At 42.9% G+C, this 14,443-nt stretch overlaps 1 protein-coding gene across 2 annotated transcripts in view; it reads right to left on the reverse strand.

Moving 5' to 3' along the window:
- Positions 1-14,443, reverse strand: part of nkd2b (NKD inhibitor of WNT signaling pathway 2b) — a 121,363-nt gene that overhangs the window by 32,355 nt on the left and 74,565 nt on the right. For both annotated transcript variants that reach the window (XM_048607706.1, XM_048607697.1), the window contains exon 4: positions 3,404-3,461. In XM_048607706.1, the coding sequence (XP_048463663.1) occupies positions 3,404-3,461 (58 nt within the window). The remainder of the gene's footprint in view (positions 1-3,403; positions 3,462-14,443) is intronic.

The raw sequence follows: 14,443 nt of genomic DNA on the forward strand, positions 1-14,443 counted from the left end.
GCTTTTTTAAACAGCTCAGGCTTTTGGCTGACAATTTATTTTGAGATTTTTAAAGAATGTAAGTTTTCGTTGAAGTAACTTCTTGTTGCCATTTTCATTCATTCACCCCTAGTAGAAAGGAAATCCCTCTCTAATTCACCCACTACCTTCTTACCAGCTGTCTCTGACCATCCCCAAATCTGCTTTAATGTTCCATGTACTATCCTCAAGACATGCAGGTTGCTAAGTAGCTCAACCCTAAGCCTGCTAGGATGCACAAATTTGACAGACCAGTGCAATTCATCTGCAGATTTTCCTTGTTTATCTGCAAGTGGATTGTGTTGGGATCTAACCATCAATCAGTCATTTGAATAATTAGTAAGAATGGAAACAAAAGGAGTAGGCCATTTGGCCCCTTGTGCTTCCTCTGTCATTCAACTCAATCATGGTTAATCTTGGGCCTTGATGCCATTTTCCCCCACCAGCCCTATAACCCTGAAAGTCTTCAATATCTAGGCTATGAGAATCATTGGGATTAAGAAGGAGCTTTCTGCAGTCGATGGGGTGCTATGCATGTTGAAGTAGCATGGATGGGGCATGGGCAGTGCATGGGAGATGAGGGTGGGAGGGCTATATTTTGTTTTATTGTAATTTTAACAGCTACCATAAAGTTCATTGAGGGTAGTCCTTCCCACATGCTGCATCCACACCAACCCCTGTACCTGCTTTCAACTTCATTTTCCTTTTTTTGGCGGGTGATAGAGTTTGGGCTCAGATCCAATTAACATCCACACCACCTTCTCTCTTTTCTCCGCTACACACCGCCAACTCTGATCTAAAAGTTGGAACCATCTGGGTCTTTAGTTAGTTCTGAATTGGGTTAGCAGAGCCAGGAATTTGCCTGTTTCTGCACTCTCGAAACAGAAGTGAAAATCCAAGCCTATGTTTCAAAACTACTTCACTGGGTGTAATTTGGGAAGGAGAAAAGTTTGGTAAAAATGCAAATATTTTGTTCTTTTCAATTTTAAATCATAATACTTTTTAAAGTTCCACCACTGACTATATGCCAGACCACTCTCAAGTGAGGGTCTTGATGGTCCTGACTGGTATCACACTTGTAGTCAACTATAATAGGGTGACATGGTGGCTCAGTGGTTAGCACGGCAGCCGCAGTGCCAAAGTCCCAGGTTCGATTCCACCTTCGGGTAACTGTCTGTGTGGAGTTTGCACATTCTCCGTGTGTCTGCTTGGGTTTCCTCCAAGTACTCCGGTTTCTTTCTACAATCCAAAGATGTGCAGTCTACATGGATTGGCCATGCTAAGTTGCCCATAGTATTCAGGGATAGGTCTGGATGGGATGCTCCAAGGGTCAGTGTGGACTTGTTGGGTGGAAGGACCTGTTTCCACACTGTTGGGATTCTATGATAATGGTAGGAAAACTTACAACCCTCTAGTTTTCAAAACTAACATTCCATTTGCTCTGATTTTTTTTTGCACCTGACTACCTGTGCAACATTTTAGTAACCTGTAACCCCAAACTCTCTGGGAAAGCCATCATTCCCAGCTTTTCACCACATTACCGTAAGTTCTTGGAAGTATCAAGCATCTCAACTGGGTGGTATGAACAAAATGTGCAATAATAATTATAGGCAGGCTCCATGAGCCTGCCCAGTTACTATGGACTGCTTAAGGACTTTTTTTCCCTCAGCCAAAAAATTGTACGGCCAGCGAGATGGGATACGAAACTGGTAGGAAAATGATCCACAGAGTTTCAGTTTTTTACTGTTCATTAACTTACCCCACTTAATGTAACCTTATAGATGCAGTGTAAAAGCACATTGGGAAAAATGGCACGAATGGATAAAACACTGCAACAAAAGATATTAAACTAACAGTGTTAATCACAACTGTTCCACTGTGGATACAGAATACATTAGATACTCTATAGGCTCTGTATGGACACTTGGTGCTGTTTGAGGAGATCTAACCATCATGAAGAAAATAAAGACAAACAAGTTTTTATGATAATCAAGTTCCTTCAATGTCAGATTCTACATGCATGCTGGCAATGCCAGCTCTACCTCATCGCCACCTGTCTCATCTGCTCAGCCCCTCTGATTTGCACACTGCTTGTCCATCAAACAGGGTGAAGAAAGATTTAGCAGAATGTTACTGGGACTGAAGGGTTTGAGTTATAAGGAGAGGCTAGATAGGCTGGGACATTTTAACTGGAGCATAGGAGATTGAGGGGTGACCTTATAGAGGTTTATAAAATCATGGGGGGCATAGATAAGGTGAATAGCAGAGGTCTTTTCCCTAGGGTTGGGGAGTTCAAAACTAGATGGCATAATTTTAAGGTGAGAGGAAAAAGATTTAAAAGGGACCTGAGGGGGTAACTTTTTCACATAGAGCATGGCGCATGTGTGGAATGAACTGCCAGAGGGACTGGTAGAGGCAGGTACAGTTACAACATTTAAAAGACATTTGGACAGGTACATGAATAGGAAATACTTAGAGGGATATGGGCCAAATGCAGGCAAATGGGACCAGTTTTATTTGGTCAGCATGGACAAGTTGGACTGAAAGGACTGTTTTGGTGTAGTATGACTCTATGGCTCTGCACAGTTTCAAACTTTTTATTCTTTCCATTGCCTAGGGCTGCCTGTTTTCACCTCTGTAATATTATCCAGATAATTCAAAACTTCAGCTCATCTTCTGATCATTCATGCCTTTGCTAATCTACTCTTTCAAAGCTCTGCTGGTCAGCCTCCCACCCTCTGCAAACTTGAACTCATCTGACATTTGGAGGTTGAAACCTTAACTTGCACAGTTCTGTTCACCCATCACCCCTTTCTCACTAACTTACTTTGGCTTCTGACTCAGCAACCTGTCACTTTTAGAATTCTCATGTACGTATTCAAGTTCTGCCATGACCTCATAAATCCTACCACTAATACCTCCTCCAGTCCTTCTCCCCAACCTGTCAGACAGACAATATATCATATTAATATTAAAATTATTGGATTAAAACTAAAAGGGGTTACAATGGATTTGGCCAGTTGTTCAGCTGGCTGTGAGGTTGTGCCCAAATAGCTTACAATTTAGCTTCAAAACATTGATAGATTTCATTGCTTTAAAAAGAAAATCATGTTCCTCTGAAGTATTTTAGGGTATTCAACTAGTGAGGATGCTATACAAATGCAACAAGTGTTGAAAACTCTCAGCCGGTCGGATGATAGCTTAAGATGGTTTTAAGTGATAGCCTTCATCAAGACATGAGTTTTCACGGACTAGCCCACACAAAACAATATCAAGATCCTAACTAATCGGCTAAATATTTATCGTCCACTATTTTTTAAATTTTGATTTCCAGCAACTGTAAATTAACTTCATAAGTAGTAACTATAATTCGTTCTTCACTCACCCTCCAGGGGGCACTGGTCATCAAATAATTGTCCTTTCAGTTCTCCATGTAATACCTCCTGCAGGAGAGACAGAAAAGAAACACATTACAGACAAGGAACAGATGTGTTTGAATAGGAAGGAATCTCAGTCGCTGAATCATTAACACAAAGGATAAGCGCTTCCCTGCAGAGAGGACCTCGAATAAAAGCAGCAACAGATCCCAGTAACAGATCCCAGTAACCCACTTTGTTGTGTAAAAATCAAAATGCCTCAAAACACTCCCCCCGCCCCCCTACTGCCAAGTGAAGAGCAGTTGTTTGAAAGAACTCACTTAACTGCTACTCTTATTTTGAAGAAAGAATGGTCTACAAACACAGGTGGGGTACTTTACCGGCAGTTTGAGGGCACCGAATCTTTGCAAAGCATTGTACATATTCAGCTCATTACACCCATGCTGTACTTCCAAGAATTTATCCCCTTACTTCCCCTGATCTCTTCCTATACCCTAATTATATTTCTGTGTTTCTCCAGTCCGCATTTACAAACTGTTCTGACTCCCAAAAGATTTTGTGAGGCCATGAAGTGCTTGACCAAGTCGCCATGCAAGAAAATTCTCTGAACTTCATTCTGCATTTGGAAATGAAATGTAATTAATTAATTTTCTCTAACTACCATCTCACTCTCCAGTGGAATATTTCTTACACCACATTTTAGCCTTCAAAAGTCTCCCACGATTTCGCACACCTCTATCCTGATTGCCTCATAACCTTTTGTGTTCTATCAGATGGAGTGCCAATGTCTTCAGTGTCTCCCTATAGCTACAGCCTCTCACTTTTTATAAGCGTGAGCTGTGCTCGCTCCACAACCGCAAGTTGCTCAAGGCAACCTTGTCTGGACATCATGTTCAAAGTCAGTCTTAACTGATGATTTATACATTACATTTATCATTATCATTTTGAATTTGTACTTTATGATCCTATTCACAAATCTGTTCTAAAAATAGAAGTTTATCAATGGGCCATTTGAAACCCATTGACTGCCTTATTCTCTATTCAGATTGTGGCCTCGTGTGCATTCCTGACTTGCGTAGCCCCATCACTGGGTGACCACACCTTCACCTGTCTCCATTTAAGACACAAAAATATGGGGAAGTTACAGACAGAACTTGGAACAGATAAGAGTACAGCACAGGAACAGCCCCTCAGCTCACCATGTCAGTGCCAATCATGATGCCATTCTAAGTGAATCCCATCTGCCTGCACACAGTCCATTTTCCTCTACTCTCTGCCTGCTCATATGTCATTCTAAATGCCTCTTAAATGTTGCTATCGTATCTGCTTCCACCACCTCACCGGCAATGCATTCCAGGCATGGATCACGTGCTGTGTAAAAAAGCTTGCCTCGGCCATCTCCTTTAAATTTTCCCTCTCTCATCTTAAACATATGCCCCCTAATATTTGACATTTCCACCCTGGGAAAAAGACTCTAACTATCCACATTCTATTCATGCCTCCCATAACTTCTATTGGGTTGCTGCTCAGCTTCCAAAACTCTAGCAAAAATAATCAAAGATTGTCCAACTTCTCCTTGTAGCTAACACACTCCAATCCAGGCAACACCCTGGTAAACCTCTTCTGTACCTTCTCCAAAGCCTCTACAGCTTTCCTATAATGTGACAATCAGAACTGCATACAATACTCCAATTGTAGCCCAACCAAAGTTCTGTACAACTGCAACATGAATTTCCAAATGTTATGTTCAATGCCCCAATCGATGAAGGCAAGCATGCTATATGCCTTCTTTATCCACTTGTGTTGCTGCTTTCAAAGAGCTACAGACTTGGACCTCGAGATCCCTTTCTACATCAATGTTGCTATGGGTCCTGCCATTTACTGTATACTTTCCTGTTGCATTTGACTTCCCAAATGGAATCACCTTACAATTATCTGGATTAAATTCCATCTGCCACTTCTCTGCCCAACATTCCAACTGATCTATATCCTTTGACAACCTTCCTCACCATCCACAACTCCATCAACTTTTGTGTCATCTGCAAATTTACTAATCAGACCACCCACATTTTCATCCAAAACATTTCTATATGTTACCAACAGCAGTGGTCCTAGCATTGATCCTTACGGAACACCACTGGTCACAGACCTCCAGTCAGAGAAACGCCCCTCCACAACTACCCTCTGACTTCCATGACCAAGCCAATTTTGTATCCAGCTTATCAACCCACCATGGATCTCATGTGACTTAAACTTCTGAACTATTCTACCATGAAGTAGCTTGTCAAATGCTTTAGTAAAGTCCATGTAGACACCATCCGCTGCTCTACTGTTAATCATCTTTGTCACTTCCTCAATATCGGGGAAGTCAAAATCACCCACGACAACAACCCCGTTGTTTTTACATCTTTCCTTGATCTTTCCATAATTTACCTACATATCTGTCCCTCTATCTCCTGTTGGTTATTGGGAAGCTTAGTGTATAACCACATTATAGTGATTATACTTTTCTTATTTCCGAGTTCTACCCATATAGCTTCGCTGGATGAGCCTTACATGATATCATCTCTTAGTGCAACTGTGACATTCTCCTTAATCAGTAATCCAGCTCCCCAACCCCTTTTACATTGCTCGCTATCTCACAAAAAACATCTAAACCCTGGGACATTGAGCTGTCAGTCCTGTCCTTCTCTCAACCAAGTTCCTATAACGGGCGCAACAACGTAGTTCCATGTACTAATTCAGGTTCTAGGCACATCTCCTTTACCTGTTATACTGCTTGCAGTAAAATAAATACGCTTCAGACCACCAGTTCTGCCATGTTCATTAACCTGGCCCTGCTTGTTCTTCCTGTTAGACTTATTTGATGTAACTTCTACCTTCTCCTCAATCACCCCCAGTGCTGATCTACTGCGCCGGTTCCCCCCTTCCACCCCTTTGACTTGCCTCCGCCACCTGCCACACTAGTTTAAGCCCTCCTGAGTAGCACCAGCGCACCTCCTTGTGGCTGGTGCCAGAATCGACATCCAGAATATACAGCAGAAATACAGAAGGAGAAAAACACTCTACTGATGGGCAAGAGGGATTTCTCAGAAATCATCAGGTCAACTTTTTAAGAAAATTCTTCATTAAAATGACACAAACTTTGCAGCAGGCATTTGGCCCAAGTGATAAATAGCTGGTATGCCCCACACACATCTATCACATCAGCACATTCACCTATTTGTTGCTCTCTTGTGCACTTGCAAGCTTCCCCTTAAAAATGCATCTGTAAATTAGTGACAGAAACAGAACAAACATTTGTACCTGCTCAACTCCACTTTTATATTTGAAATAACTCCCAAGTCAACGACAGGCTAAAACTCTGATCCTCTCCGTGCATTAGGATCTGCACCTGTAACACATTCACTCAATCGATTATTCTGGCCTGTGGAGTTAAAACTACCCAGTGAAATCTGAGAAACCCATAATCTCTCGTTCTGACCTCTAATGGGGCTCGCTGTTTCTGACAAGTGACAGTGACTTGTTTCAGTTAAACCTCAGCAAATAACCAGAAGATTTTTCTCCCTTGCCCTTGTCTTTCCAAAACACTTTTCTTGGGCACCTTCTCTTCTGCTAACACCATTGTGAATCATCTGCAGTATGCATGCAAGCCTTTGAAGTCTCCCAGGCAGAGGGAGGTGTACAAACAATTCCCAAATCATTTGGGAAGCAGCCGTCATTGATCAGGGATTCTAGCAAGGGATGTATCAGGATTGAAGTACACACACATAGCAAAACCAGTTCCTCCTTGTTTCGCTCACTATGAACAAAAGAGGACTGGCAAAATGACAAGAGTTTGGGCTGGGAGAGAAGGCTTTGTTGCAGGCAAATAGCCAAATCTCTTCTTTGTCACCACAAACCCATCATATTACCAAGGCTCGTGCGAGATAAAGGACAAGGCTATGAAAATAAATCAAGATGGTTTCGGCATTAGTTCAGAGAAACAAAGAAAAGACGAGCTCCAATTTATTCTGTTTGATAACTGGACTCAGTGAGAGACTGGCAGGTTTACTTAATTAAGAAGTGTCAGGAATACTTTTTATAAATCTACAGTTGAGACTTGATAAGTTTAGGTCTGAACACATGGTGGTAATTTCTTGATAAAATTCATAGAATTCTTAGGAATATTATCAGGCAGACGGGAGAGGAAGCGCTAGATAAGTGTTTCACTGCCTGCTGTTTTCTCACAATGGTCAACTGTAAAGGGCTGCAGATTGTTCAAACAAAACTGTAACACCACAAGGGACTGTTCTTCAGTTTACAGGTCTTGTACAGGACAGAAAAAACAGTTCTGAAGATGTTCTCCATAGAATCTGGCCAGGTTTTCATGTGAACGGTACAAGCTTTCCTTATGCAATCGTACAGAATAGGGAATAAAGTATGACAATGTCTAATGAATAAATTACACAGGGGAAAGGGCATAGCATCTCAGCTCCAAAGAATAGAAACTTACATTTATTCATAGATTTGTACAGCATAAGAGATCACCATTCAGCCTGTCATCCATCTGCTGGCTCTTTTGAAAGAGCGACTTAGTTAGTTCCACTTCCTGACAAGTCCTGCCCTACCAATTCTCCTCTTCTAATAATTATACAACTTTATTTTGCAAGTTGCTGTTGAAACTGCTTTAACCACTCTTTGACATAATTAATTCCAGATCATCATCACGTTCATAGTTCTTACATGTTCTCAAGAAATTCCAGAATAATTTACAGACAATTAGGTGCTTTATCAACAGAACAGTAACTATGCTTTCGGGGTAGGGGAAAATGTCATTTTTTTGATAGCATTGGACAATCATTATTGGAGATGAACTCCCTCTCAGTCTTCTTCAAAATAGTGTCGTTCGATGTTTTACATCAATCCAAGTGGACAGAGCTGTGAATTGACAGCTCAACCAAAAGATGGCATCTCCAACAGTGCAGCTCTCACTCCACATGTGGAATAGTGCAGGTGGGATTATGTGCATGAGTCCTTGGAGTGGAACTTGAAACCATGACTTTAAGATTCAGGGTTGACTGAAACAAATTGGCAGGTTATAGACCATCAGCGGCTGGCTCTAAATCGCTCCCCCATTACCATTTCTGTTGCCACAGAAGCCTACGGAATCGTTTCAGGAAAGACGCAATACATGCTGCCAACCCACTATTGCACCATCATCAAATTAGCATCCATGTTTCTGCATTACATTCGTATCTGCATTTCAAGTTGGAGAGGCTGGATAGGTGGGACTGGAGCGTAGGAGGTTGCAGGAAGACCTTATAGAGGTTTATAAAATCACAAGGGATATAGATAGGGTGAATGACAGGTGTTTTTTTTCCCTAGGGTTGGGGATTTCAAGACCAGGGAATATTTTTAAGGTGAGAAGAGAAAGATATAAAAAAGCCATGAGGGGCAACTTTTTACACCGAGAGGGGTTTGTGTGTGGAATGAACTTCCAGAGGAAGTGATGGATGCGGGTACAGTTACAATGTTTAAAAGATATTTGGATGCGTACATGAATAAGAAATGTTTGGAGGGATATGGGCTAAGCGCAGGCAGGTAGCACTAGTTTAGTTTAGGATAATGGTTGGCATGGTCTGTTACATGTCTTACTCTGAGCAATCTTCGCACAAACTTTCAGATAGGGACAATCACAACTAGCTTTGCAGTAAACTTATTTCACTCGGCATTGCTCAGTATCAGTGATCAGGGTCCAACTTCTACCATTCAAATTAGGAAATTATAATCTCAGACAAATCAAATGTCCAAAAAACTGGGTTTGGGTGACATTCGGGAAAGCTTCTGTGTAATGAAGTTTTGAAACCGACTTCTCTGATTTACTTCTCTCACACACACACACGCACACACACGCGCACACACACACACACGAGAAGACAGAGCCAGTTGACTGTTCCCAAGATCTGTGGAATCACTGCCAATCACCTTTCAACTCCACCATTTCCATCTTTTCAAGTAGAGTCAGGTTACAAAACAGCTGTCATCACTTGGAGGGGAAGAATAAAGGACCAGGTTACATCAGCCCAAACTCTGCAACGACTCCCATCGCCAGCAAGCCTCCCCTTTGCATTCCCAAGGAGCCAGAAACACTACAGAGCTTTGTTCAACACTTCACTTCAGAAAGGTGACCTTTATGAGCTACTCATTTCAGTCAACAGGTTGATAAGGACATTGTGCTAAGTGCACAGGAGCTTCCTAAACAACACAAGCTTCTAGATAAAAGTCAATGGATGGGCAGCGGTGTGAAGAGGCGACCGGAAGTCATAGATCTGATAGCAGTATCTCAACGAAAGATAATCTACGCTTTGAAATGTGACCAGTGAGCTCCATTAACACCTCCTGTTTTATGTCCAACAAACTGCACATTTGCCATTTGTATTTCCAGATGAAAGACTTTTTTTTAAAAAACAAGAGTGCAAGACTGAGCCAACTCAGATTTCAAGCCGAAACTTTCAAAATGAAACAAGTGTTCCTGTTGAAATGTGTCCAAAGACTTCTCAATTTCTTCATAAATTGTTAATGTGCAATTCGCTGATATTTTGTTTCCAAGTGAAAATAATTTATTTTTATCAATGAGTCACATGGGGAGGTGATGGCCTACTGGTATTATCACCGAGGGCTGTTAATCCAGAGACCCAGATAACATTCTGGAGATCTGGGTTCGAATCCTGCCACAGCAGATGGTGAAATTCAAAACATCTGGAATTAAGAATCTAAAGATGACTGTGAATCCATTGTTGATTGTCAGGAAAAAAAACCCATCTGGTTCACCTAATGCTCTTTAGGGAAGGAAACTGCCATCCTTACCTGGTCTGGCCTACATGTGACTCCAGACCCACAGCAATGTGGTTGACTCTTAACTGCCCTCTGGGCTATTAGGGATGGACAATAAATGCTGCCTAGCCAGCTATGCTCTCATCCCGTGAATGAATAAAGAAAAATTGAAACAAAGAAATGTTACATTTTTTAACAGAGACAACAAGGTGCAGGGCTGGATGAACACAGCAGGCCAAGCAGCATCATAGGAGCAGAGAGGCTGACGTTTCGGGCCTAGACCCTTCATCAGAAAAGGGGGAGGGGAAGGGGGTTCTGAAATAAATAGGGAGAGAGTGGGAGGCGGATAGAAGAGGGATAGAGGAGAGGATAGGTGGAGAGGAAACAAACAGGTCAAAGAGGCGGGGATGGAGCCAGTAAAGGTGAGTGTAGGTAGGGAGTTAGGAAGGGGATAGGTCAGTCCAGGGAGGACGGACAGGTCAAGGGGGCGGGATGAGGTTAGTCGGTAGGAGATGGAGGTGCGGCTTGAGGTGGGAGGAGGGGATAGGTGGGAGGAAGAACAGGTTAGGGAGGCAGGGACGAGCTGGACTGGTTTTGGGATGCGGTAGGGGGAGGGGAGATTTTGAAACTTGTGAAATCCACATTGATACCATTGGGCTGCAGGGTTCCCAAGTGGAATATGAGTTGCTGTTCCTGCAACCTTCGGGTGGCATCGTTGTGGCACTGCAGGAGGCCCAGGATGGACACGTCGTCTGAGGAATGGGAGGGGGAGTTGAAATGGTTTGCGACTGGGAGGTGCAGTTGTTTATTGCGAACCGAGCGTAGGTGCTCTGCAAAGCGGTCCCCGAGCCTCTGCTTGGTTTCCCCGATGTAGAGGTAGCCACACCGGGTACAGCGGATGCAGTATACCACACTGGCAGATGTGCAGGTGAACATCTGCTTGATGTGGAAAGTCTTCTTGGGGCCTGGGATGGGGGTGAGGGAGGAGGTGTGGGGGCGAGGGAGGAGGTATGGGGGCAGGTGTAGCACTTCCTGCGGTTGCAGGGAAAAGTGCGACGCAATAAGAACCAAAAAAGAATCCCCCTCGTCCTCACGTACCACCCCACCAACCTCCGGATCCAACGCATCATCCTCCGACACTTCCGCCATCTGCAATCCGACCCCACCACCAAAGACATCTTTCCCTCCCCACCCTTATCTGCTTTCCGGAGGGACAACTCTCTCCGTGACTCCCTTGTCCGCTCCACACTCCCCTCCAGCTCCACCACACCCGGCACTTTTCCTTGCAACCGCAGGAAGTGCTACACCTGAATCTAGTCTGCTGCATTCGCTGCTCACAATGTGGTCTCCTCTACAATGGGGAAAACAAAGCGTAGACTGGGTGACTGCTTCACAGAACATCTACGTTCTGCTTGCAGAAAAGACCCTGAGCTACCTGTTGCCTGCCACTTTAACACACCGCCCTGTTCCCTAGCCAACATCTCTGTCTCTGGCCTGCTGCAGTGTTCCAGCGAAGCTCAGTGCAAGCTGGAAGAACAACACCTCATTTTCCACTTGGGGACCCTACAGCCCTCTGGACTCAATATTGTGTTCAATAATTTCAGGGCCTAAACTCTCCTATGTCCTAGCCCCTACTCCACATACCAGGTCTTGTTATCACATAGCCTGCCATTACACACTACCAATCCCCATTAACAACTATTCACCCTCCTAGCCAGATCATTATCAACTCCTTTGTCTATCCAGCTGCTCTTCTCGCTCTCTTTGGGCTCTATCCTATCGTTTACTCCCTACCCCATTTCCCTCCCTACTTTCTGCATATAAACTGACGGTTTCCCAGCCACCATCACTTCTGAGGAAGGGTCACCGAACCAGAAACGTTAACTCTGATTTTTTCTTCACAGATGCTGCCAGACCTGCTGAGCTTTTCCAACAACTTCTATTTTTGTACTTGCCTCAACTACGCTGCCTTCTGCTAGTTCATTCAGCATATGTTTCCCCTGGCTGAAACAAACATGCTTTGGACTCTAGTATCATCTTGCAACCAGTTCCCCTCTTATCAGTTTTAATCAAATGTAAAAAACTCTACGTTGCATCCATTACCAAGTGTATTCATCTTGCAACTCCACCACAATCACCCAATTTCATCCAGGCTTTGCTCACACCCATTCAGAAATCTGTATCCACACCTTTGTCACCTCTTACACCATCATTCTAAAGCTCTTAGGTTGCCCACATTCTTTCCCACTCAAATCTATTACACTACCTTGTGTATATTTATGGCTGAGATAATAGATTTTTGATCAGTACAGGAAATCAAGGGTTTTGGAGAAAATGCAGGAAATTGACAGGAGGAATGTTGGTTTAATCATGATCCTATTCAATGGCGGAGAAACGGATGAATGTTCCTATTTCTTATGGTCTTATAGATTCACTTTAGCTCGGTTTATCCCAGCATGGTGAACTTCAAATCCTTCTGTTCATCCTCAAACATATCCACAGGCTTTTAAGTATACCATTTAAGTTGTTACCTCCTGCTTTGTATCTTCAGTTAGTCCTACGACTCTGGTCTTGTGATTTCACTCACCATTGATGAAACTGCCCTCAATTACTTCAGTCATACTCCTCGGAAATGCCTCTCAAAATCTTGCTCTTGAATTGGAGATGCCTGCAATTCTCCAATTCCAACCTCTTGCACACTCATCTACGTACCAGTGGCGGCCATGCTTTCACTAAAGTAGGCCCTAAATTCTAGAATTCCCTCCCTAAACCTCTCCTCCTGCCACTCCACCTTTGAAATACCTCTTAAAACTCTCTTCTTGACTAGTTTTTGGTCTCCCATCCAAATATCCCTACTTGGCTCAGTATAACTGCCCTGTCTTGGCATATTTTAATATGCCAGAGGCATCATATTGGACAAAAATTTAGAACAGAAAGGGTGAGAAACAGAGAGATTCCATTTACATTGTGCCTACTTCATTCAGGTAATTAAACAGAATGAAACATACATACATTCATGAAATAATGTTAAAACAAATTTCTGCAATTTTGCAATGCATCTTAAAACAGGAAACATAACATTTGATCAGTTAATGCTCCCTAAAGTGAAAGGAAATTAAATAGCGCAGAGCTTCAGGCAACCTAAAAAGATCACAAAGATTTCAAGATATTTAATACTTCAAAATCCTAAAAAAAGTTTATAGTCTGCTCCAGTTTTCCAGATAGTTCTAGGCAAAGGCGAAAAAAAAATGCATTTGTCAGAATAGTTTATTGACCAGAACTACTTTATTACAAAGTTACATTTTAAATTTAATACACAAATCCCACTCAAGATTTTAATCCATGTTGACAAGTAATAATTGAATGAGTCACTTTACACAATCAGTCAGTCTCCAACTTTTGACATATTTGCCACTGAAGGAATCAAGAGAATACACTTGGTCTGTATCCTTTACAAACACACGGGCCCTTGTAACACCTCACAGATTTAAGATAATTACTTTCAAAAGAATTGAATACAGGCTTGTAAAGGAAATAGCAATATGGCTATTTGGCCTGTCTGGCTGAATGATTGAGTTTTTGTCATCTCTTCAACTCTAATCACGGCACAAAGCAGCCGAGCTTCCAAGCTCTTGCTCTGTTGCAACAAACAAAGGGTAAACATTTGACCTTTGACCTGGGGCCATATGGGCGTCATAAGCCTAGCACTAATTCTCTTCGAATGTGTCAATTAGAGGCTGAGGGAGGAGTGCCAATAGGAAGTCACCATCTCAGAAGGTAATGCAGCCCGTAGTTCAGACTACACAGAAGCGCCCTCCATTTTGAAGTCCAACTTATTAAAAACCTGTACAGTTCCCTTCACAGCCTAGTCACCATACAGCAGGAGACCCACCACTGAGCCACAGCTGTGGTCAGGTAAGTGAGGAGGACTTCAAAGACCTCCCTGGCCTGCTAATAGCAAGTAGCCTCTGAGCAGCTGGTCTCGTCCTCAATATCTTGGCTGGGAGAGTGGGAATTTGGTGCTGGAGGATTTACCTATCTGCAAAGTTCTAGTTGTCCTGTGACAATAGATCTCATTGGCCTTTAACAAGCTCAATTGTCTGTTGCAACCTGCAGGAAAACTGGCTGCAGTTTGGATGGTGCTGAACAAATTGTACACCTATTCTTTGCTACATGTTCTGCAGCAGAAACTCACCGACTGTTAGAAAAGCACACACACACACACACACACA

This window comes from Rhincodon typus, chromosome 2 (genome assembly GCF_021869965.1).
Source record: "Rhincodon typus isolate 14 chromosome 2, sRhiTyp1.1, whole genome shotgun sequence".
In the NCBI taxonomy this organism is placed as follows: Eukaryota; Metazoa; Chordata; class Chondrichthyes; order Orectolobiformes; family Rhincodontidae; genus Rhincodon; species Rhincodon typus.